We start from the raw sequence: 27,773 nt of genomic DNA on the forward strand, positions 1-27,773 counted from the left end.
CATCCAACCCCTCAGGAAGTAAACAGTTTATGCAGGGAAGGCACATAATGCCTGACTTCTGATCTTTTGAAAATTTATGATTGGGGCAGAGCAAACTTAGTATTGTTCATTGCCTCAAAAACTCTATTCCTCCATCTGTCAACTCGACACAAAATTTCCAGAGAACTATTCCCTCTTCTTCAATGACACTTAACTGTCCTCTTATACACTGAACATCCTCGGTGTCCTTTACTTATAATCTAAACTGGAAACTTCACGTAACATCTCTAGCTAAAACAGCTTCTAAGAAATTAGGTATTCTGAGTCGTCTACGCCAGTTTTCTCACCCTCCCCCCTCCAACTGTTAACTCTGTACAGAGGCCTTATTCGTTAATGTATGGAGAATGCTTCACATGTATGGGGGTTCGCTCATAATGCTATTTAAGAGAGTGGAATCAAAATCTTTTCGTCTTATCAACTCCTCTTCTCTAACTGACTGTCTTCAGCCTATTTCTCATCACCGTAATGTTGCATCTCTTTCGATCTTCTACCGCTATTCTCATGCTAACTTCTTTTGATCTTACTCACTGTATGTCTCCTTTCTTCCCACAGTCTCGTTGCAAAAGACTTTCTTATTTTTTTTCATCTCTAATGCAAGAAAATATTCTCAATCACACTTATCCCTTTCTCTGGTTAGCTCTGGAACTCCCAACTGCTTCTGTATTTCCTCCTTCCTATGACTTGAACTCTTTCAAGAGGGAGGTTTCAAGACACTTGTCCTTCAGTATTCAGTGATTCTCTTGATATCTCTTTTAGGACTAGCATCTCAGTGGGATTTTTTGTTGTGTGTGTGTTTCTCTTGGCCAGTGACCCTCTTACGTAACAAACAAACAAAAAAAAGTCTGAGCATGGGATGGATTGAAGGAACGAGACACCTGACGATTTGGCCGTGCGAACTAAAAAATCGAAAAGTTCATTGCCGGGCATGCCTATATCACTCGTGACCCAGCAGAAGTGGACGGTCTTTTTTTTTTTTTCCCCCGTGTAGAGAGGCGAAACATGCAGTCTTGGTTTTGAAAAGGAGATAGATCGGAAAAGTGATAGGGAGCAGGCAGAGCCAGTAAAGATAGTAAAGCATGATGATGAATAGATGGTAAGAATACTAGAGATAGGTGGTAGGCAAAACTGCAAATGTTGACTAGGAAAGAGGATGGAATAACTAAAGCTATCAGTTCACCCATCCGCATCGACAAGGGTGTCTGCACTGCGTGTTGAAATATGCTCGAGAAAGTGTTCTTTTAGAACAAGGGAGGGGGTTCTTGGACTTAGATTTGTATTTAGGGATAGGGAGTAACTAAGGTGGGAAGGTGTGGTATTGAAATGGAAGAAAATCTAGACAATGAATAGGTGAAGAAGAAAGGATAATTAACATGTAGACAGGGTAAGGGCATGGGAGATTAGTGTTAGCAGTAAATTTCCTTAAAGTATGTTGAGGGATGTTAAGTTTCGAGATGGAAAATTGATGAAGTTGTCTAGAACAGCGAAGAAAAGGAGGACGCGTCGCCGAGAGGCACGTTAAAGCTTACTCAGCATATAAGCTTTCAAACCGGGGAAGAACGGAAAGCACCAAGAGCAAAGCTGTATCCCTGGTGATGGACTGGTTAAGTAAGCTGAAAAGTATATGTGGCATCCATAGTCAACAAGAGAGAGAGAATTAAAGTGATATGGAAATGTAAAAGTGTTTTGCGGTTAGCATCCCACAATATATGGGAAAGTGTTATAGTAGATGAAGGCAGCGAAGGACGGCTGTTTTAATCGACAGAATGTGGTCTTTCCAGGTGATGCGGGAGTCAAAAATCAATCCGAGGAATTTACCAGAAGAACGGTATTGTATGGATGTTTGGCTTAAACAGGAAAAAAAGAATGGAATAGTTTTTAGATGTAGAGCATCGGAATCCGTGTCGAGTAGGCCAGGATGAGGCTAAGGTAACTGCAGTCTGAAGAAAGGAATGGAGGTAATTAGGAATAAGGATGGGTGGGTGAGTGAAAAAAAAAAAATAGTTTCTTGAAGACGGGTACTTTAGGCTCATAGCTCGAGAGATCAGAGATCTTGTCGATTAGAACGGAAACCAAGAATATTCCACTGAAAAAGAAATATTGAGTAGGGAACGCAAATAGCATAGTCATCGACGTAAAGGAAGAAACGAACTTCAACTGGTAGTGCTGCTCCAATATTATTAATGGCCAGAAGGAGCAAGGTAGTACTGAGAATATAACCTTGAAGAACGCCCTATTACTGAGTAAAAGGCAGAGAAATATGAGAGTTTATGCGAAGACGGAAAAGACGGTTACTGAGGAAGGACTGCATAACTCATGTTACTTTTGATACCATTAGAAGACAATTGTTGTAAAATGTGATATCTGCAGGACGTATCATATGCCTTCTCTATGTCAAAAGATTGATACAGCAAGGACGGATTCCCGGGAAGCGAAAGCCGCTAAGATAAAAGTTCCTATGTATGCTAGGGGTCAGAAGTGTTTCTTCAGCGCCGGAAACCAAATTGGGAGGAGGGAACGAAATTTACTATCCTCTCAAGTAATTTGCAAATGCAGCTGGTTATTGTAGTCCTGTGGTAATCCTGTGGTAGGAAACCAGTTTTATCAAGCTTAAGGAATAGAATAATTGGGTTTCACGCCAGGAGGGGGAGGAGAATTCACTGTGTCCAGATTCTATTGAATAAGATAAGGACGAAGGACATGGGAGTAGGAGTTAAATGGCGGAGCACCTAATAGTGTATGCTATCAGGCCTCTCACATGTATTATACTATACTGGAAAGCTGAAATGAGTTCGGAAATAGTAAAGGGATTATTGTAAGAACCAGAAGAGGATAATGGAAAAAAAAAGTAATGAGCTGTAAGTTTGGTGGCCTAGAATTCAAGTAGAAGGTGGGCGCCTGTGCTGATAGTACTGAAAGAGAAGAACCTAGTTCATTAGCGACTAAAATTGAGTCTGCTACACAGTCACCATTGAGATTTAGTGATAGAGCTGGGGAGGGTGGTTGTTTGCTAAACGGTTTATGAATGTCTTCAGACGGCTGTAACAGGGATAGTAGAGGTAATGGAAGAAACATATTTTCTCCATCTTTTAGTTTGGGAACAGCGTTCAGTTCGTCTGAATACAGCGGATGATCGTTTGAAAGATATAAATAAATGCTGAGAGATAACCGGCTGTGTGGTGTTTACGACGAAAACTACACCAAGCTCCACAATTGATACGGAGGGCTCTGGTGCAGGCAGGGTTCCACAGGGAACACATTTAAACCGGAAAGGTCTGGTAGTTCTATGTATGGCAGTAAAAGCTGCGCTTAATACTCCTGTAATACTGCTATAATAGTTAAGTACAATAGCATACGGAAAGTCGAAGAAAAGGATGAGATAGGTAAGAAGTGGTTTGAAAGAAGTGAGAAAGTACGCCAATCGGCTCTATCGAAACACCATCTTGGAGGGTTGGGTAGTGGAACATAGGATGTAGGAGATAGAAGAATGGGGAAGTGATCGCTAATAGGAAATTGGTCGAGAACAGATCAATGGAGTGGTGCACAACTAAGGGGTACCACCCTCAATCTGAGGCACCATTCTCCGATCCCGAAGACCCCCCACACGATATTAGCGGGCTTGGTATTGGAGGGGTTCAGACACCTAATTTTCTTTTTATTTCAAAATAGTGCTGAATAAACCTTGTTTCGTTTGTTACATATCCAGAGGTCAGGCAGGTAGCAAAACAATAAATTTCCCCTAGTGGAATTTATCTAGTAATTAACACAGTTGCTAACTCTTCATTAATAAGAAAAGTGTGATTGGTTAGGTTAAAAAAAATCTTCAAGCTTTAAGTCAAATCCATTACCACCACCAACAAATACAGACATACAGGATGCCGCGGACGCACACAACAACAAACATACTACAAAATATTCACTTCCTAAACATATACCTATATATTGCAGTAATGTTACTTAGCTGTGACTGTAGAGTAAGAAGGAATCAAATGACCCCAAAAATCCCAGTCACTGTAAGTCCGACGAAGCAAGAGAAACTAGGTATTCTACTTACCTCCTTACCACACCCCGCATCCTCTGCTGCCGAGCCTCTCAGTCTATTGCCCGAAAAATTGAAATATATCCCGAACCAAGCCATATGGCAATATACCTAAGCTTAAAGCACTCTTGGAACAATTATTACTGGCTGTAATAAATATGAAAATAGTTAACAAAATTAAATAAACGGCAAAAGTGTAATCATTATATCAATTCCATACATTCATTACACCACATAACGTAAGAATATAATTATCTACATTGTAATATAAGTATAATAATTAGCACATAAATTATCTAACGCATAACTTAATAAATGTAATAATTACCAAATTAATCATTATACTACACAACCCCTCCCCATCTAAGAAAATGTTTATGAGAGAAACAACACATACGTTCTCAAATTGGTACATCTGAACTCGAGAGAGTGTATCTGCTATTACATTGTTTTTACCTTTAATATGCTTTCTTGTTATAGTAAAGGGCTCTAAAGCAAGTGGCCATCGCATGTCTTTGATTTTTTTTTCTTTTTTTTTATCCAGGAATTTCAACTAGTGGTTTTTTGTAGTTATCTACATAAATACGGGCTTTTTTACAATGCAAACAAACAATAGTTGAATGTTGTTGGCTTTTCTTGAATTTACCTGACATAATACTTTAGATGAAGATGCAGAATCACTGCCCCTGTTCCAATGTCTCTTGCGTTAATTGTATATAGAACAGTGCATCAAAGTCTGGAGCTTGTAGAACACTTGTAGGTGTAGGATGCTGTGCAACTGTCATTCTGAGGTCCAGTCCAATTTCTTCTTTTGTTAAAGGAATTTGATAATACCCTTTTAATAAGTCGATTTCGCTGATGAACTCAGCATAATTCAAGTCATCGATGACTTGGTAATGGGAAACAGTCTGGGATGGTCACCTGGTTAACTTTGCGGTCGACAGGACCATCAGTCTTGGGTACAAGGAGTCACAGTGATGCCCATTCGCTGTCGCTGGCTTCAGTGAGTTCATTTGACAGCAAGAATTCTTCTTCCTTCTTGAGGATCTCATTCTTGCTTGATTCAATATGATATGGTGCCTGCTTCACTGAAGGAGAGTTGGGCTGGAAAAGGATCTCATATTATACCAGGGAACACTAACTCGAAACATCGCTGAACAAACGTAGATAGACGCAAAGAGGCCGTAGTACTTATTCTGACATCATAGTACATAGAGATTTCACTAATTCCATGAAGGATATCAGATTCAACTGTTTCATCCTGAAATTCCTGAATTACACGCAAAGTTTGGTCTGTAGCAGTATACTTATGAAGTAATTTTGTGAAGCAATCTTTGTTTTGTTTAGTTTTATTTATTTATTTTTTTTTTTCATCCTAGTGTCTTGATTACATATTTATAATCATTCATTTTACTTTAACTTCAAATGATCCATGAAACTTGCAACAGGTTTCTATGAACAGGTAAAACTTTTTTTTTTTTTGTTGTTGAAATTGGTCATCATCTTTACTTGAAAACTCTTCAAGCTGTCCCTCTTGTTATACGCTAATTTAAGTTTAACATTGAAGTGTTTTATATAATCAAACTATGGCATTTGTTACGATCACTACTTACGATCGTACGATCCCGGTTATCTTTCCAAGAAAGTGGACGTTACACTGATCCCGGAAAGTTTTAAAGATCTGAATTTTTTAAGTCTTCGAGTGCCTACCCGACCTATCCGAAATCACCAGAATTACACCCTCTCACTGTACCTTTACCTTGACACAGCACACTTGGAAACACCTCTAATACCAGACCAATGTTGGGGGAGTAGAAAAAACGATTATTCTATGTTACAACCATATATATTAATACTAATGATAATTCACAAACAACATGAGGTAGTACACGTTAATACATGACGTTCTCGTCACTTCACACAACACCAGAACCCATTTACACCTCCACCAGTCACTGAAATATTTCCCTCAACCACAGGAATTTACGCAGACGCCATCGCCGCGTCCCCAAACAATAACTCCCATGTTTCCTCTCCTCACACTTCATAAGACGTCATCATAATCTCCAAAGATCACTTACAACACCATGACATCACCCCCTAAAATCACCAATACACCACAACACCAGCTTCCAAGGTCAACACCACAGCCTCCACTCACAAAATGGCTGCCAGTTTGACCTATGACCCCTTCGAAAAGCGTCACCGCACAACTCACCAACCGAATTTCAGCGGACAAGAGCTCTTGGTACCACAAAAGACTCACTAACCTGATCCTGGATATCAAGGTTACCGCTACATCACTAATACCTCCACACACTCACCCCATCACCAATCCACACCAAGATTCTTCCCTAAGAAACGCCTTCCTTTCGTTCTACCTCACGACACAAGGGCGCTCTGCGTTCCCCTCCTTGGAATGTGTTGTTGCCCACTCAAGCTCCCCTCGTTTCAACCTCGTTTCAACATATTTCCACCTCAATTATACTTCCTCCCTTGTACATACAAAGATATAGAGAACCAAAATTATGAAGAGAACAATACTACATGATATAAAATGAGTAAATAAGCCTTACACTAACTTATAACCAATAATAAGGATAATGTCCGAAAGGCAGTTAACTAGAAAACGGGGGACACTAAGAAAACGTGTTCCTCTTCAAGGTAAACTTGGCCAATAACATAACACATTTTTCCCTCCTCATGTAATCAGCTTTTTCATGACTCTCAACGGTTCTCTTACTTCATAAGAAAATACGGATATAAGAAATAAGAGAAGCTGCAAGAAGCCATCAGGCTTTCACGTGGCAATCCCTGTATAAAATATACTTACCTATTTTCACTTATCATCCCCATCCATAAATCTGTCTAATCTTCTCTTAAAGCTCCCTAGTGACTCAGCACTAGCAATCTGGTTACTAAGTCCGTTCTCTTCATCTGCCACTCTATTTGAGAACCAATTCCTTCCTATCTCTTTCTTTTTTTTAAGCTTGAACCCATTATTTCTTGTTCTATCCTGATTACTGAAAAAAAAAAAAAATATATATATATATATATATATATATATATATATATATATATATATATATATATATATATATATATATATATATATATATATATATATATATATATATATATATATATATATATATATATATATATATATATATATATATATTGTTCAAGTCTCTCTTATACCACTTAAAGACCTCTATCAGGTCCCCCTTTTAACCTGCGTCTCTCTAAGGAATGTAAATTTAACAGTTTCAGTCTCGTTTCATAAGGAATACCCTTCACTGTCTGTATCCTTTTAGTCATTCTCCTTTGTGCTGATTCTAATAGACCTATATTCATCCTGTAATATGGGGACCAGAACTGAACAGCATAATATAGATGAGGTCTAACCTGCGCCAAATATAAGTTTTATATTACTTCAAAACTTCTGCTTTTAACACTCCTAAAAATTCATCCTCATGCCATATTTATCCTGTTTCTCGCCTCTATGCATTTTTTTTTTTTTTTCCTAGACAGAGGTCAGAGCTAACTATAACTCATGAAACTTTTTCGTACACTGAACCTACTAGAGCTTCGTTGTTTATTGTGTACCTGCTGTGTGGGTTTCCTTTACCTACTCTAAGTACTTAGCACTTTATTGATATTGAACTGCATTTGCCATCTGTCCATCCTATCTAAATCAATCTGCAAGGCGATGGTATGCAAATCTGACCTAATTAATCTACCTATCTTCGTGTCACCCGCAAATTCACTAAACATCACTACTAATTCCACCATCCAAGTCATTGATATATATTAAAAACAACAATGGCCCTAAAACTGATCCCTGTGCCCCCACTAATTACTTGACCCCATTCGCATTTAGAGGCGTTTATTACAACGCTCTGTCGCCTGTTAGCCACGATCTTATCCAGTCGAACACCTTTCCATCTATTCCATGCGCCATAACGTTTCTCAGGAGCCTCTAATGGGGTAAATTGTCAAACTATTTAAGTCCAGAGACAGGATGTGATAACTATCACCATTATCTGCCGCCTCATAGACTTTACCATAAAAACCTAACAAGTTCATAAAGCAAGACTACCTCTTCGTGAAGCCATGCTGTGAGTGATTTACCAAATTACGTATGTTTGTCTAAATGCTCCCTAATGTTCCTCACCATTACTGACTTCATTATTTTACCTACAATAGAAGTTAAGCTGACAGGTCTATAAGGAAACGTTAAAGTTTGATCTCCTTTTTTTTAAAGATGGGTACTATATTTTTCTACCTCCACATTACCGGTACCTCTCCTAAGTCTAGTGATTTCCTAAAGACATAAATTAACGGTTCACTAATAATCTCTTTGTATTCCTTAAGTGCTCTTGGATATATTTCGTCTGGTCCTGGTGACTTGATTTTTTTTTCTTATCTCCTGTTCACTATCTCCTTGATTATGGAAATATCCATCAGTTTCTTGTTTTCATCTGCTCTAAAAACTTTTTCACTATCCGGCATTTACTGCAAGTTTTCCTGAGTGAAGACAGTTAAAAATACTCGTTCAGAATTTTACTAATCTCCTCCCCAGAACTAACTAGCGCTCCATCAGCTGCCTTTAATGGACCTATTATTTATACATTTTTCGTCCCATATACCTGATAAAATCCTTGGGGTTAGCCTTCTCCTGGCTGGCTACCTTTAATTCAGAATTATTTTTAGCTTTCTTCGTTAACCTCCTGAGTTTTCTAGTTAATTCATTATATTCTCGCCTTAAAACTTCATCCCTTCCTTCAATCTCTTAATATATAGTTCTCTTCAATCCTATGTAGTGTTTAAACCTAACAGTCATCCACTTAGGGTCATTCCTCAGTGATTTTCTTGTTCTATAAGGGATGTTTGCTAACTAGTGTGTGAGTAATCACCCAGTAAAACGCCTCGGAAGGCGATTGACGAACGAAGCTGTCAATAACGCATCAGTGAAAGGGGTATTTCAGAGAGAGAGAGAGAGAGAGAGAGAGAGAGAGAGAGAATTTCATGAACCAAACACATCGCGCACTTGTCTAATATTCAAATCACTCTCGCTCAAAACCTCGAGAAAGCCCAATGGTTATGCCATATACCGTTGAATAGAAAATTTTACTCTGTCTTGAGTGTATGTGTCCGCTTTTGTTGAAACAAAAAAAAAGTTGGTGAAAGTTATAGAGAACTGACGGTCGATTTATAAGGTTTTATGTATTTTGCGAATGCGCAAGTGTTGCAAATTTGACTTTTTTTTTTCGTTTTAACTTATATTAATCATATTAACAACAAAATTTTTGCTTTTATCAGTTCATTAGTTGAAAACTGGTGGCAATTTCAGGCACCAGGCACATCACACAGTTGCCTAATATTCAAATCGCTCTAGCTCAAAACTTTGCGAGAGCCTAATGGTTGTAGTATATACCTTTGGATGGGGAATTTCATTCTGTGTTCAATGGAATGTATCTGCTCTCGTTGAGACAAAATGAAGTTGGTGAAAATTGCAGAAAAGTGACGATCATTTCACAAAAAAATTTATATTGCATTTAGCGCATGCGCAGTAGTGTTACAAATTTGATATACTTATATAACTTGTATTATTTTCAATAACAAGAAAATTTGAGCTTCATTGGTTAATTAACTAAAAAGTTGGAATTTTTACTTTGCGCATGCACAGCGCTCCTTCAATGTTGACATAAAGAATGTTATCAAAATTATAACAACATAACACCTCTTAAGTTTCACTAAAATTGGCTGAATAGTTTTTGAAAATTCCTATTTTTGACGCCCTTCTACTTTTTGCAAGTTACGCATTGACTTCAATCAATACAAGAAATGAAAGCTATATCATATAAAATTCATATGATGCTCATTTCGTTACAATCTGCCGCGTAGTTCCGAAGATATTAGCGTTTGAACAGCGTTACGGTCGGGCTGGGCCCCTCAATATGAAACAACCCCCACAATAAACTTCCCTTTGCTTGTTAAAACAGTTAAACGCCTCGGAAGGCGATTGACGACCGAAGATGTCAGTAATGCATCAGAGAGAGAGAGAGAGAGAGAGAGAGAGAGAGAGAGAGAGAGAGAGAGAGAGAGAGAGAGAGTGGCAATTTCTGGCAATCCGCCTAGTTCCGGAGATACTAGCGTTTGAATAGCGTTATGATCGGGAAGAACTAGGCCGGGACGGGCCGCTGAAAATGAAACAATAACCTCCATAATAAACTTCTTTTCGCTCACAGTCAACAAAATATTTATACAACTCATCAACATTAATTTCCCCTAATCTCCCCATCTCGGCCCCCTCCATCCTGTCCACTCCACCTTCTGCCCACTTCGACCTCATCTCGTCCATTTTAGCATGACCTGACCCTCCAACATGCTCGCACATATCTCCCCATCTTTTACCCCTTCGACCCATCCGACCATTTATCCCTTCCTCCTGTCCCTCACCCTTCCACCTCACCTGACTTCCTTCACCCTGCCTTATCTCACTCACCTCCGTCCTAGACCTTATCTCTCCCTCCGTCCGTTGTCAGTCAGTTCCCTCAAAATCTGCTCTCCTAAAGGCAGGTATCTTACTAGTGTTTTTTTTTTTTTTTTTTTTTTTTTTGCTGTTTCTGAAAGCTTCGCCCCATTTTAATTTGCACCTAATTTCACAATGGTCACTGTTACCTGTCCTCCAACCTCTATTTGTGTGACTGCTTCTTCCCTGTCAGTTAGATTTAAGTCTAGAATATTATTCCCCCTTCCTTGTATGTTCTAAGATTGATTACCTGTTTGAAAAAAAAAAAAAAAAAATTCTAAATTACCTTTAGATATTTCTCCGCTTCACTTTTACCCACTGTCAGGCTTCCGTTGATAATCCAAAAATTAAAATCTCTTACCAGACATAGTTGACTGTATCTGCCTGCTCTGATTATTTCCTGCCATAGTAAGTGTTGATTTCCTTTTGTAGTATTCGGTGGCCTGTACATCAATCCTTCCTTACTATCAATCGATATTAACTCTGTTTTGCTATCTGTTTTAATTATACTGTGAATACAACAATGAATCCCTAACGTACAGTGCGACACCTCCTCTCCTGTTTTCCCTGTCCTTATAGAATAACGTGTAACCAGCTTTCTTAACCTCTGGATTAGATACTTTTCCTGACATATCTAACAAAGTTTATGTTAAAGCAATGATATCAAAGTTCTCATCATTCCTCTAAGCAACTATTTTATTCAAAATAGTTCTACAATTCAAGTAATAAACATTTAAACTTCTTCTCGCCTTCACTGAGCTATGGTCTGACCATTTTGAATGCAGTCGCTGATAACTTCGCTCCCCACACACCACCTCTCTCTCTCTCTCTCTCTCTCTCTCTCTCTCTCTCTCTCTCTCTCTCTCTCTCTCTCTCTCTCTCTCTCTCTCTCTCTCTCTCTCCCTGCATATACACTCTACATTTCATGCAAATTTATTTCTATCAGAGATCTATACTTGCATATGAATCATTAGAATTTGAGAAAAAAATCTGCCTGTCAGTCAGTCAAGTTGCCTCTCTCTCTCTCTCTCTCTCTCTCTCTCTCTCTCTCTCTCTCTCTCTCTCTCTCTCTCTCTCTCTCTCTCTCTCTCTTGCGAATTTCGTTAAAATGTGATTAGGTTTCCTTTTAGATATATTTCCCTTAAACTCTGATGTATTTTTATTCTTTAGTTATGACTTTTTTTCCGCACCACCATCGAGGTAAAAGTCAAGGCACGTTGGTGATTTTCGCTGTTCGGGCAACATCTCTTGAGGCGTCAAGTAAGGATCCCGTATTATTCTTCCAAAAAATACTTATTTGCTGATCAAATAAGTTCTTTTTCTCGGCTGTGGTGACGAGAGCGAGCGGGAGAGGTAGCTTCCATCCTGGCTGACGGCGTGAGAGGAAATCCCATGGATTAACACGGTCACTTTGACCGTGTGACCTCCCTCGGTCACCCATGGAGACGTGACAACGCCTGGAGGAGACGTTGCCAAATATCGTGGTGTTTGGGAAAAAAAAATAATGCAAGTACCATTAAAAAAATATATATATTACACTAACTTGCCTATTTTTTTTAGCATCACAGTATATATATATATATATATATATATATATATATATATATATATATATATATATATATATATATATATATATATATATATATATATATATATAGCACATGTCTATCTCATCTGCTACCTTCCCTATCCCCGCCACGGCAAACACACACTCGATCTACGTTTCCTGTCTGTCTCTGGCACAAAATGCACCATCTAAGTGCCTGACCTGACTATCATCAAGCACGAGCATTCTACCTTTGGGGCAGGGTAACTGTGTCTGCCTCCTCCTTCTTCTCCTTGTCTCCTCCTGCCACATTCACTTTCTCCTCTGTCACTCCCTCCACTACACTGAAGGGATTCCTCGTCTACACTTGGCACCCCTCGAGGCGAAGCTCCTTGAGGATCTTCAACCTCTTGGCGCTCCTGCACATAACCAACCACTGCTCATCCGTCCCCTTACTAGGTAATTTGACGGTGGGGTACGACCCTTCTTCAGGTGGTGAGATCCTCTCACGAAACTAAGCTTGCACCTCCGAGATCCTTCAATGGAACTCAACCTCCACCTCAGACCTTCGGAACGAAGGCCTCGAGAACAGGAAAACTAACACAACTAAACGCAGCAAAAACCTCCATGTCTACACTAACTAGCTATAGCATCAGGTCATTGCTCACTAAACACATCCGTTCACTAGGAATTCTGATCTGAGACTGAGGAGCTCTGGCCTGAGAAATGGCCGTAGTCAAGTTCGAATGGACTAAAACCAAGTAATTTTTTATGATTCTCCCAGACAGCAAAGAACAACAGGTGAATTTCGTCATCCCAGTCATTCCCTGAATAGGTAAAACTTTTTAAACATACATTTTAAAGTTTACTGTAAACGCCCAATGGCACGTTGTGACTCAAGGTGATAGGCAGTCAAAATGTACTGTTGAATTCGCAGTTGGGCCTTGATTTGACTGAGATGACTTAGGGATTTCAAACTGTGAAGAACTTAGTGAGAACTTTAACAACCGTCTTTCAAGTAATGCAATGCAATGGAATTTTTTTAAAGATATTCAGTACTGGTACACATAATTGTTAAGAGAAACTGATTCCCTGTCCTGGTCTTGGGTAGCAAACCAACACAATCAACGGTAATCATGTGAAAAGGTTCTTCTATTACTGGGATGAGTGAAAGAAGAACCAGTTTAATGAGCTAGTTAGGTTTGCCAGCTAATTGAAAAATATAGCATGAATTATAATAAACAACTCCGTCCTTTTTAAGTTTGGGCCAATATAAGTGTTGCAGAATATTTATGATAGATTGTGTTCATTCCCAGATGACCCCCAATGTTATCATGGGCTAGACTTAGTATTTCCTTTTCTGTAACGTGAGGGTACAAATATTTGATGAGTTACTTTTTTATACTTCCTCATTTGAATTTTATTTTAAAGATAAAAACATTGATTATGATTTTGTTACTCTTTCTCTTTGACAACTTTTAGGAAAATAAACTTATTTATCATTGAGTTCAACAACATATCCTTTGTGATGGGCATGCTGTACATAACTTCGTAACACTTCTCTATTTGAGCAACAGCCACTTTTTATAAGAATTATGTGAGATGCCCCCGTCTCACGCAATGTGCAAAGAGAATGTGAAACTATCATTCTCTGAATGAGATAATTGACCCTCAGAAAGAAAAAGGCTGAAAAGGATCATTTTTGATTAATTTCTGTGCACAACCATTTAAGTATGTGGGAAAATTTTCCTTCATCTTAATTAGAAGCAGGGGAGACCGTTTTCAACACCATTTTTCTTCTGTAATTTATGTCTTGTGAAACTACGCGAGCACGTTCTTTAAAACAGTACCAATTTACTGGTTCCCACTTACGAAGCAGAAAAATCTTGCCTACTACTACATTTGATACTAAAGTTCTTATGAATCTGGAAATTTTGCACATTATTTCACCCATCACCTGGTTGTCATTATGAAAAGCCCTCCTGTTCGGACCTTAATTACTCTTGAGACCTGAAAAATATACAGAGTGAAGAAGAGCAAAATTATCTTCCGGGGTGGCAGCCCTATTTAAAATATATGCTTCTGTCTCTTCCAGATGCAATCTAATTTCCTGGGGGGCTGACCTCTTAAACTCATCCACTAACAACAATTACTTAAGATGCTTAAATGAAGCGATTTTACTAGACTGCAACATTTTTCTTGGATTCATAACAACTGTCTCCTTCAGTTCTTGCTTAGTCATGGCTTTCTTATATAGAATTTTATATTGCTTAGCGGTTTTTGGCTTTCCTCTCCCTTCACTGATCATCCTGGTGAACTAACCTTCAATTTTGCTATCCTCCATGACCTAGAGTAATTGGTGCAACATCCTACTCGTACTCCTGACCGTCTCGGAGATACGCCTAACATTCTGTGCCGAGCGCATAACATTGAGCATTGAGGCGTACATCCCTAACTCTTTTTCTTGACCTAAACCTTCCAAACCTTGGTTTAACACAGCTTATTCTCGTGTTATACGTGATAGAGAGGTGGCCCACAAAAGGTACTTGAGCCTTCCATCACCAGAATCCCATGCATTTTATATTTCTGCCCGGAACCATGTCAAGTCTGTTATCCAACTAGCCAAGAACGCCTTCATTAATAGAAAGTGTCAAAATCTTTCAAGATGTTACTCCCCTCGAAACTTCTAGCATCTAGCCAAAAACATCTCCAATAACTTTGCTTCTTTTCCTTTCCCTCCTTTATTTCAACCAAATGGCACCACTGCTATCACATTTACCTCTAAAGCTGAACTCTTCGCTCAGACCTTTGCTAAAAATTCTACCTTGGACGATTTAGGACTTGTTTCTCCCTCTCCTCCACCCTCTGACTACTTCATGCTATCTATTAAAATTCTTCACAAAGGTGTTTTCCATGCCCTCGCTGGCCTAAACTCTTGGAAGGCTTATGGATCTAATGGGGTCCCTCCTATTGTTCTCCAAAACCGCGCCTCTGTGCTTGCATCTTGCATTGTAAAATTCTTTCAACTACATCTTCTTGCTGGAAGTTTGCCTACATTCAGCCTGTTCCTAAAAAAGGTTGACCGTTTTAATCTCTCAAACTACACTCCTATTGCTTTAATTTCCTGCCTACCTAAAGTTATTTAACTCCCTGCCTTCTTCTGTATTTCCACCTTCCTATGACTTGAATTCCTTCAAGAGGGAGGTTTCAAGACACTTATCCACCAATTTTTGACCACTGCTTTGACCCTTTTATGGGACTGGCATTTCAGTGGGCATTTTTTTTTATTAGATTTTTGTTGCCCTTGGCCGGTATCCTTCCTACATAAAAAAAAAAAAAAGGAATATTCTTAAACATCTATCACTTCACAACCTTCTATCTGATCGCCAGTATGGGTTCCGTCAAGGCCGCTCTACTGGTGATCTTCTGGCTTTCCTTACTGAGTCTTGGTCATCCTCTTTTAGAGATTTCGGTGAAACTTTTTGCCTTAGACATACCAAAAGCTTCTGATACAGTCTAGCACAAAGCTTTCATTTCCAAACTACTCTCCTACGTCTTCTATCCTTCTCTCTGTAACTTTACCTCAAGTTTCCTTTCTGAACGTTCTCTTGCTGCTGTGGTAGACGGTCACTGTTCTCCTAAATTTATTAAGATTGGTGTTCCTCATGGCTCTGTCCTGTCACCCACTCTCTTCCTATTATTCATCAATGATCTTTTAAACGAAACTTCTTGTCCTATCCACTCCTACGCTGATGATACCACCCTGCACTTTTACACGTCTTTTCACAGACGTGAGTATACTTCATCAGGAAGTTTACAGTTCACGCAGGGAAGCCAAAGAACACCTGGCTTTTGATCTCTCTAAAGTTTCTGATTGGGGCAGAGCAAACTTATTGTTCAATGCCTGAAAAATTACATTTCTCCATCTATCAACTCGACACAACCTTCCAGACAACTATCCCCTCTTCTTCAGTGACACTCAACTGCTCCCCTCTTCTACACTGAACATCCTCGGTCTGTCCTTTTCTTATATCTAAACTTGAAATTTCACATCTCATCTCTAGCTAAAATAGCTTCTATGAAGTTAGGCGTTCTGAGACGTCTCTGTCAGTCTTTCTCAACCCCCTCCCCAAGGCTGCTAACTCCGTACAAAGGTCTTATCCGTCCACATATGGAGTATACTTCACATGTCTGGGTGGGGGTACCATTCTTACCACTCTTTTAGACAGGGTGTAATTAAAAGCTTTTTGTCTCATCAGTTCCTCTCCTCTAACTGACTGTTTTCAGCCTCTTTCTCATCGCCGTAATGTTGCATCTCTTGCTATCTTTTACCGCTATTTTCATGCTAACTGTTCTTCTGATTTTGCTAACTACATGCCTCCCCTCCTCCCGCGGCCTCGCTGCACAAGGCCTTTTTCTTTTCTCACCCTTGTTCTGTTCACCTTTCTAATGCAAGAGTTAACCAATATTCCCAACCATTCATCCCCTTCTCTGGTAAACTCTGGAACACCCTTCCTGCTTCTGTATTTCCACCCTTCTATGACTTGAATTCCTTGAAGGGGGAGGTTTCAAGACGAATGATCACAAAAATTTCAGTCAGTGTAGATCCGACGAAGAAAGAGACACCGAGTGTTCTACTTACCTGATAGGTATGAACTCCTTACTACACTTTATAGGCTCTGCTGCCGAATCCTTCTGTATACTACCAGAATCACGGAAATACAACCTGAACCAAGTCAACTTGCAATACATCTAAGCTTTGGAACAATTATTAGTGGCTATAATACATATGCAAATAGTAAAAAAAATTAAATGACCAAAATTACCATATAAATTACATCACGCAACATAAAAAAAAATAATTATCGGTTATAACATAATTATAATAATTAACACGAATTATCCACCGCATAACTTTATAGATCTAATAATATACCCAAAACACGTTCAGTACCTCAAAAAACACTCTTTCGTCGAAATTATCTTCCAAACATCCATCTTATCACCATTGACGACAAAAAATTTTTCTTCCTCGACATCAAACTCAAGATATTTATCTGAACTGCAAATCTTATATATTTTTTCTTGCTAAAAACTGCTTCTAATTACTCGAGTTTTCTGCCTTATGTCCACCAGTTGCTTATCTTAGTCTATACAGTAGCCCTACTCATTCTTGTATGGAATATACCTCTAATAATAAAAGAAAGGGGACTTCACTCTCACAGTTCTCCTCCACAAAGTAGTCGAAAGCTTTTCTCCTCATCAATGTTCCTTCTCTCCCTCTCTCTCTCTCTCTCTCTCTCTCTCTCTCTCTCTCTCTCTCTCTCTCTCTCTCTCTCTCTCTCTCTCTCTTGTTGTATTCTTCTGCAATTACTATTCCGACAGCTGTTCTGAACCTGCTAATTGTATATACTGGCCTCCTGCTCTCTTATTGAGCAAGACTTTCTACTGAGTCCCACACCTGTTTTTCACCTCTAAGAATTAACCAATTCATAAACTTTCTCACCCTCTAAACTTTACTTTATTAAAGAGAAACTTTTTAGACGCATCCATTCCTGAATTGGCTCTTTATTTTTTATTATTTAATTAATTATCATTTATTTGTTTATTTACTTATTTATTTATTTATTTATTAATTTATTTATTTATGAGTGTGTGTGTGTGTGTGTGTGCGTGTGTGTGTGTGTATGTGTGTGTGTGTGTGTGTGTGTTTGAGAAGTATCGGCTCTTTTCCTTATTTTATACCCTTGGTCTGCCTCACACACACACACACACACACACACACACACCTTGTCTTGACCTCACACGGGCAGGACGTGTGACCTTAGGCGCTCTCGAGCAGCCTCGGCCAGCTTGTTGGCCTTCCCCGCCGCCTAGTGATAGTGACCTCAGTTTTTTTTTTCTGTTTTCAACTTTTAGCTTTTAGTTTTAGGCTCGCCCTGGTGGGATTGTTGTACTTGCGAACACATTTAGCGAGTGCGTGTTGGCACATAAAGAATAATGTTTGCTTCAGTGCAAACTTACGAACGCAACTACCATCTGCGTCATAAGCGAGGATCCGGTTACCCGCCGCCCAACGTGATACAGTGCCTTAAGACCTTGAAACTATTTCGGAACGAAAGTATCCGGATCGAGAGGAGGTAAAAGTGTGGTGCGTCCCATCAAGGTAGTGGCCTCCAGTGCCAGAGAAGACCGCAGGGTGGAGAAGAGGGAATACAAACACATTGAAGTGCCACGTGTGTGGTATAGTCTTCCCTCCCTCCTCTTATTTAATGCGACGTCTCTGGTCAACAAGATGGACAAGTTGATTGTGACGGTGAGTTCTACTTGTGCGGACATTGTGGCGGTTACTGAGGCATGGCAGATTGTTCCTGAAGTGTGCACGATGCAGGACTACCAGCTCTACCATCACCTCATGTCAGGTCGCAGGAAGGGGGGGGGCGTTTTCTGCCGCTTTGCCCTCAGCCCCTCACACCTCCCTGTCGATATTCCTGCCAGTGTGAAGGCCCTGTGGGTGAGAGTTACGCCCCCCCTGCCATCCCAGCAACACAGCCTCCATCATCGTGTGCGTCGTGTACCACCCCCCACGAGCCGACACAGCACAGTTACTCACCACTCACATCATCGACACTGCTGATGCCCTGAGGGTGAGGTATCCTGCCGCCAAGCTGGTCATCTGTGGGGACTTTAACAGATTAGATATCAACGATATCCTACACCATTTACACCTCACCCAGGTCGTGGACTTCCCCACCCACCAGCAAGCCATCCTCCACCTTATACTGACAGACCTGGGCCAGCAGTACTCGCTCCCCAACCCGCTGCCTCCCATGGGACGGAGCACCCACCTCTCCATACTGTGGACATCCACACCCACCACCTCGACCCCCCGGTCAGCTGTCACCAGGACCCACCGCCCCATGCCTGACTTAACCATGAGGGAGTTTGGGCAGTGGGTGACACAACTCTAGTGGACCGAGGTGCTGGATGTGGAGGACGTCCACTTAAAATGGCAAAATTACGTCGCCACCACCACAGAAGCCTTCCACCGCTACTTCCCAGCCAAGAGCGTCACAGCGCACCCGTCTGATGCCCCCTGGATGACGCCCCGCATTAAAAGACTCATGCATCAGCGGACCTGGGCGTCACCCCCATCCCCAAAACTTCCAGTCCACAGTCACTCAATGACCTCAGGCCAGTCTCTATCACCCTCATCCCTAGCTTTATTTGTGAGAATTTTGTGTATGACTGGGCCTACACCAAAATTTGTAATACCATGGATATCAGACAATTTGGAAATATTAAAGCCACCTCCACCTCTCATTACCTGACCAGCTTTCTTGAATTCATCCACAGCCACCTGGACAAGCGAAACACCTCTATAGCTGTTGCTTTTGTGGACTTCAAAAAAGCCTTTGATCTTGTTGATCACACTGTTGTCATCAGCAAGACAGTAACTCTGGGTCTCCCTCCTAACCTGGTAGCATGACTAGCCGAATCCCTCACAGGGAGGCGTCAGGCCTTTCGCTATCAGGACTCTGTCTCTAATTTCCAACAGCTGAAATGTGGGGTCCCCCAGGGGACCAAGATGGGTCTTCTATGCTTCCTCCTTTTCATTAACGACGCCCTCACTGACACCCCCCATCGCTGGAAGTATGTGGACGACTGCACCGTGGGCGTCCCAGTTTCCACCAAGAACCCGGACTACTCGCCACTGCAAGCAATTCTGGAGCGACTGCAGACGTGGACGGAGGAGAGCAGGATGACCATCAACCACAGCAAAACTGTGGTGATGCATTTCTGTACCTCCTCTGTACCAGTGCCCCCTCCCTAGCTCACAGTGGGCCCTCACCCCCTTAAGGTGGTCCGATGTGCCAAGCTTCTCGGAGTCACGGTGGACGACCAGCTGACCTGGAAGCAGCATGTCGCCAGCACCATAAGATCAGCTACCTACAGGCTGTACATGCTGCGTAGACTCAGGTCGCTGGGGACGCCGACAGATGAGTTAAGGGGGGGTGTACCTCTCCTTCATCCTCCCCAAATTCATGTACGCCTCCCCAGCGTGGTCCTCCTCCCTCACACACGCTCAACAGCTACAGCTAGAGAGTGTGCAGAAAAGGGCGTGCAGGGTCATCCTTGGCCCTGCCTACACCACCTAGGAAGAAGCCCTGACCACCCTGAGTCTGTCCAGACTATCCACCAGGCACCGAGAGGCTCTGGAAATGTTTGGAAGGGGACTACTGCATCATCCACGTCTCAGACACATGCTGCCACCTGACGCTCCTCGCCCGGTCCGTGCCACCACAACAAGATAACGCCCCTAAAGGCGCCGCGCACGGACCGATACAGACTCGGTGCGATTCCCACTATAGTGCGAGCCATCAATCAATAGTCCCTTCTAGATTAGACTTACCTTTAGGATTAATGTTAAGTATTTCTCCACCCCTTCTGTACATTTTCAGTTTGTTAACTGCCTAATTAACAAACCGTTTATTATTATTATTATTATTATTATTATTATTATTATTATTATTATTATTATTATTATTATTATTACACACACACACACACACACACACACACACACACACACACACACATATATATATATATATATATATATATATATATATATATATATATATATATATATATATATATATATATATATATATATATATATATATATATATATATATATATATATATATATATATATATATATATATATATATATATATATATATATATATATATATATATATATATATATATATATATATATATATATATATATATATATATATATATATATTATTTGATTAAATAAAAATGAATAAATAAATAATAATCTTTCCTCAGGCTGGGCTGTTTTGATTTTACATCCCCCACTACCTGGGTAGATCCTTCAAGTGCGTCCTCCCATTCGCTATTTTTACCAGAAGACGTCATCACACAGAATCATCCGCGCTTCAAAACACTCACTCAAAACATTCTACAGCGACGCAAAGAAAAAGTTGCTGTGAATGTGCCTGGTAAGAACATTAATTCAGAATCAATACAGCATCAATACAGAAAAAATGAGGAATATATATACATATATATATATATATATATATATATATATATATATATATATATATATATATATATATATATATATATATATATATATATATATATATATATATACATATATTTATTTATTTATTAATTTATCTATTTATTTATAGAAGGAGGCAGTAGGTACCTGCCGAAAAGATAATTACTCCCAGTGAGGTCTGAAGCACTGGATCCGGGGGTGCTGTGAACTTATCATTAAACCCAGCTGTGACCTCACTGAACGTTTCCCTTTCTGTCTCACAACACATAGGGACAGTCACAGCCTGCCATGTAAAGACAACTCTCTTCCTTCACATAAAACTACAAGCACCTAATTACACACACACCCTTCACTCAAAATTCAAAATTATCATGGCGATTTCTACACCAGCCTCGGAGTCCCCATCTGGGGAGGGGACCATAAATGTCCCCAGGTCGGACTGCTCTTCTGGTATCGACCCTAAGTGTCTTGACACGCTACCCCCGCCCCTCCTCAACTTTTTCTTCCTCAACTTTTCTTCATTAACATTGCAATATTCGTGGTCTCAGATTTAATTTTAAATCTGTAGAACACCACCTCTCCTCTACTAAACCTCATCTTCTTTTCCTCAATGAAACACAGATGTCTGAGGTAACTGACAACAGCCAATTTTTTGTTCCCTCCTACTTTCTCCATCCCCATTTTCAATCGAAAGCTGGATGTTGCGTTTATGTGCGCAACAACTTAGCTTGCTCTCGAGCCCACGCTCTTGAATCTTCCGAGTTGTCCACCATTTGGCTACGACGCAGAGTCACTTTCAAACTAAATTTATTTGTGCTGTATACCTCTCACCTAACTCCTCTGAATATAAAAAAAAAATTTTCACTCCTTAACTTCCAAATTGGAGCTCTTCCCTTTTGAGGAGATCTCCATTCTTAGAGACTTCAATGTTCACTACCAGCTTTGGCATTCCTCTTCCTTCACTGGCCAACCTGGTGAACTAGCCTTCAACTTTGCTATCCTACACGACCTTGAGCAATTGGTGAAACACCCTACTCTTATTCCTGACCGTCTTGGAGATACGCCCAGCATTCTTGATCTTTTCCTAACTTCTAATCCTTCTGCTTATGCTGTTACCCTCTCTTCTCCGTTGGGCTTCTCCGATCACAATTTCATATCTGTATCTCGTCCTATCGCTCCATTCCCTCCGCAGGATCCCCCTCAGCGGAGGTGCCTGTCATTTTGCCTCTGCTAATTGGGATGACCTGAGAAGGTATTTTGCTGATTTTCCTTGGAATGACTACTGTTTCCTTGTCTATGTGTGCCGAGCGCATAACAGAGGTAATAGTGTCTGGCATGGAGACGTACATTCCTCACTTTTTTTTCTCGACCTAAACCTTCCAAACATTGGTTTAACACAGCCTGTTCTCGTACAATCCATGACAGAGAGGTGGCCCACAAAAGGTACTTGTGCCTTCCACCACCAGACTCTCATTTCTGCCCAGAGCCATGCCAAATTTGTTCTCCAACAAGCCAAAAACTCCTTCATCAATAGAAAGTTTCAAAATCTTTCAAGATCTAACTCCCCTCGTGACTTCTGGCATCTAGCCGAAAACATCTCTAATAACTTTGCTTCTTCTTTTTTTTCCCTCCTTTATTTCAATCAGATGTCACCACTGCTATCACATTTATCTCTAAAGCTAAACTCTTCGCTCAAACCTTTGCTAAAAAAAACTATTTTGGACGATTCAGGGCTTGTTCCTCCCTTTTCTACACACTGTGACTGTTTCATGCTACCTATTAAAATTCTTTCCAATGATGTTTTCCATGCCTTCACGAGCCTAAACCCTCGGAAGTCATATGGACCTGATGGGGTCCCTCCTAATGTTCTCCGAAACTGCGCCTTCGTGCTTGCACCTTTCTTAGTCAAACTCTTCCAACTCTGTCTGTCAACGTCTACCTTTCCTTCTTGCTGGACGCTTGCTTACATTCAGCCTATTCCTTAAAAGGGTGACTGTTCTAATCCCTCAGACTGCCGTTCTATTGTTTTAATCTCCTGCCTATCTAATTTTTTTTTTATCTATCCTGAACAGGAAGATTCTTAAACATCTATCACTTCACAACATTCTATCTGATCGCCAGTTTGGGTTCCGTCAAGGCCGTTCTACATGTGATCTTCTGGCTTTCCTCACTGAGTCTTGGTCATCCTCTTTTAGAGATTTTGGTGAAACGTTTTGCCTTAGACATATCAAAAGCTTCTGATACAGTCTGGCACAAAGCTTTGATTTCCAAACTGCTCTCCTATGGCTTCTATCCTTCTCTCTGTAACTTCATCTCAAATTTCCTTTCTGACCGTTCTATTGCTGTTGTAGTAGATGGTCACTGTTCTCCTAAATCTATTAACAGTGGTGTTCCACAGGGTTCTGTCCCGTCACCCACTCTCTTCCTATTGTTCATCAATGATCTTATAAACCAGACTTTTTGTCCTATCCACTCTTATGCCGATGATGACACCCTGCACTTTTGCACGTCTTTTCATAGACGTCCAACCCTTCACGAAGTAATCTGTTCACACAGGGATGCCACAGAACGCCTAACTTCTGATCTCTCAACAATTTCTGATTGGGGCAGAGCAAACTTGGTATTGTTGAATGCCTCAAAAACGCAATTCCTCCATCTATCAACTCGACACAACCTTCCAGACAACTATCCCCTCTTCTTCAGTGACACTCAACTGCCCCTCTCTTCAACGCTGAACATCATCGGTCTGTCCTTTCCTTATAATCTAAACTGGAAACCTCACTTCTTATCTCTAGCTAAAACAGCTTGTATGAGGTAAGGTGTTCTGAGAAGTCTCTGCCAATTTTTCTTACCCTCCTCCCTGCTAACTCTGCACAAGGGCCTTATCTGTCCATGTATAGAGTATGCTTCACATGTCTGGGTGGGTTCCACTCATACCACTCTTTTAGACAGGGTGGAATCAAAAGCTTTTCGTTTCATCCACTCCTCCCCTATAACTGTCTTCAGCCTCTTTCTCATTGCCGCAATGTTGCATCTCTAGGTATCTTCTACCGCTATTTTCATGCTATCTGTTCTTCAGATCTTACTAACTTCATTTCTCCCCTCCTCCCTCAGCCTCGCTGCACAAGATTTTTTTCTTTCTCTCACCCCAATTATGTCTACGTCTCTAATGCAAGAGTTAACCAGTACTCTCAATTATTCATCCCTTTCTCTGGTAAACTCTGGAACTCCCTGCCTGTTTCCTTATTTCCACTTTCCTATGACTTGAATTCCTTCAAGAAGGAGTTTTCAAGACATTTATCCTTTAATTTTTCACTAACATCTCGGACCCTGATTGGGGATATATATATATATATATATATATATATATATATATATATATATATATATATATATATATATATATATATATATATATATATATATATATATATATATATATATATATATATATATATATATATATATATATATATATATATATATATATATATATATATATATATATATATATATATATTTTTACAAATCACTCTTCCGTAATTTTCAAAGACATATTATGATTTCAGTATATGTGGATCTCAAAACTCCAAGGCCGTTTGAGGAAGATATGTCAAAGTACAGTGGAGATGAAAGTTGTGCTGCAGCAGCCAAGAAAGACCACATTTACCTGGACGCCGTGGGGTTTGGTGCGGGATGCTGCTGCCTACAGATAACTATCCAGACCCGTAATATTAATGAGGCTCGTGTCCTATACGATCACCTGACACCTCTTTGCCCTGTTATGGTGAGGAATGAAGCTGTCTAGTAATAATTTCACGTTCTATCTGCCTTTCAGGAACTCTTCCTTGTAGAATCCTGATTTTTTTTTTTCTCATTGTACTTACTATATATATATATATATATATATATATATATATATATATATATATATATATATATATATATATATATATATATATATATATATATATATATATATATATATATATATATATCAAACATACCTATCTATTTTCACCTACCGTCTACATCCATAAATTTGTTAAATCTTCTTTGACAGCTGCTTAGTGACTCAACACTGACTTTTTTGGATACTACGTTTTATAGATTTATTTCTTCATTTATTTATTTATTTTTATTTTTTTTTTTTTTATTTAAGGAAGTAAAAGTACATCCTCATCTACAGGGTGTCCCATAAGTTTGCATACATATGGTATCACGAACGCCATTAGAAGCATAAATCCAGATGTGTTTGAACGTGTTCCTCTGCAGTGGAGGACACGCATTGAAATGTATTTTCAACACAAAAGCAGTCATGTAGAGCATATTAGATAAATATAGATTTTTTTTTTTTTATTCTATAATTTCTTATAATTTTTCCTATGTATGGAAACTTACTGTTGAATTCTTTGAACTCTGTAAGTACATGCATTCTGAGATATATGAACGAAGAATGTATAAACAACTGTCATTGTGTGAAGACCTCACCAGTATACTCGCAATTAAACTCAATTTATTCAAACGTAAATCGTCTGTATAACGATGCAAACAATGTATTCATGTATAACAGCTTTAAGGAATGTCATCATACCCAAGCATACCAACCATTCAAAGATGACTAGTTTCTAACACATAATTTTTACATTCACCATAGCTAAAAGGTTCGAAAACTTTTAAATAAAAGTTTACAAAGGCGAGGATTTCAATATATTTATTAATATGTACTTTGACTGCATATACTTTTTTTTTTTTCATTTTCCGGTAATGTGGGTGACTATTCATAATGAGTTAATGTTACCTTGTGATAATGTGCACACTATCTTTCGATAAAAATCTCGCAACTCATTTCCCTCCCTAAGTATCCTTCTTAACACTATCCACACACGACGTAAAGTAATTCACACACACAACCTTCCACAGCTGGCTCTCACTGCTGCTTCTCCGATATTTCGCGGTTACCTGACAGACGTTGATTCTCGATGGGACGTCATTGCTGCCTCAGTTGACTGTCGCACGAGGGAAGAAAGAAGCTTGGAGCCTCTGAGGAATGAAAGATTTGTGATACCAAAGTCCCGACATGGATCAGTGGATTGTTACCTTTCAACCTGTGGGTCCAGGTGTGTAAGTTTTAGCTTGTTATATACCATGATGTCTAACACTTTGTTACCATTTCACTCATTTTGAATGTTTGGTAATCCGAGAGGCACTTTCCATCTCATGTGCATGAGGCATAAATTAACATCTGTTACAGGGGCAAAGTTATTTTATGTCTATTTCATTAAGTTCCCGCATTTTGTTATGAATTCATTGTGTTCCCTATAGCGGGTTTGTAAGAGTTATGTTGAAGGGGGGATGAGTGATTAAGGCACCGGCGCGCTGTTACATTGGCGCATGCCGTGTCTTCACTGCAAATTTACCGGAGACTATTCTTTGATTATCTTTTTTTTTTTTTTTACCCGTTTTCCGCCGTATCAGCGAAATGAAATTGAAATCCATGCAAGTGTAAAAGTCATAGTTCACTATAAAATAACAAATTTCCAGCCAGTTCCTAAAGTTTTCGTGTAATTTTTATTTATTTATTTGTTGCATTGATTTATTTATTTCATTTATTTACTTATTTATTTTTTTTATTTATTTATTTTTTTTTTCTAATGAGTTTAAGAGCGGGATAGCTTTGTGAGCCGCGTTGGGTGTTAGCATGGTGGCTTCCAGCGGAGCGCTTGACGGGAGATTAACCAAGCTGCTCGCCTCCAAGTTTTCCCGGGAAACTCCAAGTTTCCCGGTGACGATGCGAAAGTACCATTTTGATACTTTTGCCGTCACCATTACATTTTTTACGACGTTAAGCTAAACTAGTATGAAATTGTCATTGAGGAAAATTCGATACTGTTTACCATTTTAGAATTTTAACTGTTGAAAATAGCGATCATAAGTAAAACATGTTATAAACATGTTTTTTTTTTTAATATCTTCACAGTTCAACTCGTCATAACACCATTTTCTTTTTTGTTTTGTCAAATTTTCTCAATACATCTTGATTCTACAGTTACTGTTGAGTTTGATGGTGTCAACCAAAATTGACTATCCCGTATATGAAGTAAGAAAGTAACTGCCTGTCTTCAGCCTCTCTCTCACCGCAGCAATGTTGCATATCTAGCCGTCTTTTACCGCTATTTTCATGCTGACTGCTCTTCTGATCTTGCTAACTGCATGCCTCCCCTCCTTCCGCGGCCTCGCTGCACAAGATTTTCTTCTTTCTCTCACCCCTATTCTGTCCACCTCTCTAACGCAAGAGTTAACCAGTATTCTCAATCATTCATCCTTTTCTCTGGTAAACTCTGGAACTCCCTGCCTGTTTCTGTATTTCCACCTTCCTATGACTTGAATTTCTTCATGAGGGAGGTTTCAAGACACTTATTCATCAATTTTTGACCACTGCTTTGACCCTTTTATGGGACTGGCATTTCGGTGGGCATTTTTTTTTATTAGATTTTTGTTGCCCTTG

General features: G+C 39.7%; 1 protein-coding gene across 1 annotated transcript in view; it reads left to right on the top strand.

The window, feature by feature from the left end:
- The window catches only part of LOC135090456 (glutamate--cysteine ligase catalytic subunit-like), a 174,610-nt gene that overhangs the window by 142,106 nt on the left and 4,731 nt on the right, over positions 1-27,773 (top strand). The window contains exons 5-7 of the mRNA XM_063987194.1: positions 21,025-21,197; positions 24,835-25,052; positions 26,189-26,385. Coding sequence (XP_063843264.1) covers positions 21,025-21,197; positions 24,835-25,052; positions 26,189-26,385 — 588 coding nt within the window. The remainder of the gene's footprint in view (positions 1-21,024; positions 21,198-24,834; positions 25,053-26,188; positions 26,386-27,773) is intronic.

Source organism: Scylla paramamosain, chromosome 35 (genome assembly GCF_035594125.1).
Source record: "Scylla paramamosain isolate STU-SP2022 chromosome 35, ASM3559412v1, whole genome shotgun sequence".
NCBI classification, from domain to species: domain Eukaryota; kingdom Metazoa; phylum Arthropoda; class Malacostraca; order Decapoda; family Portunidae; genus Scylla; species Scylla paramamosain.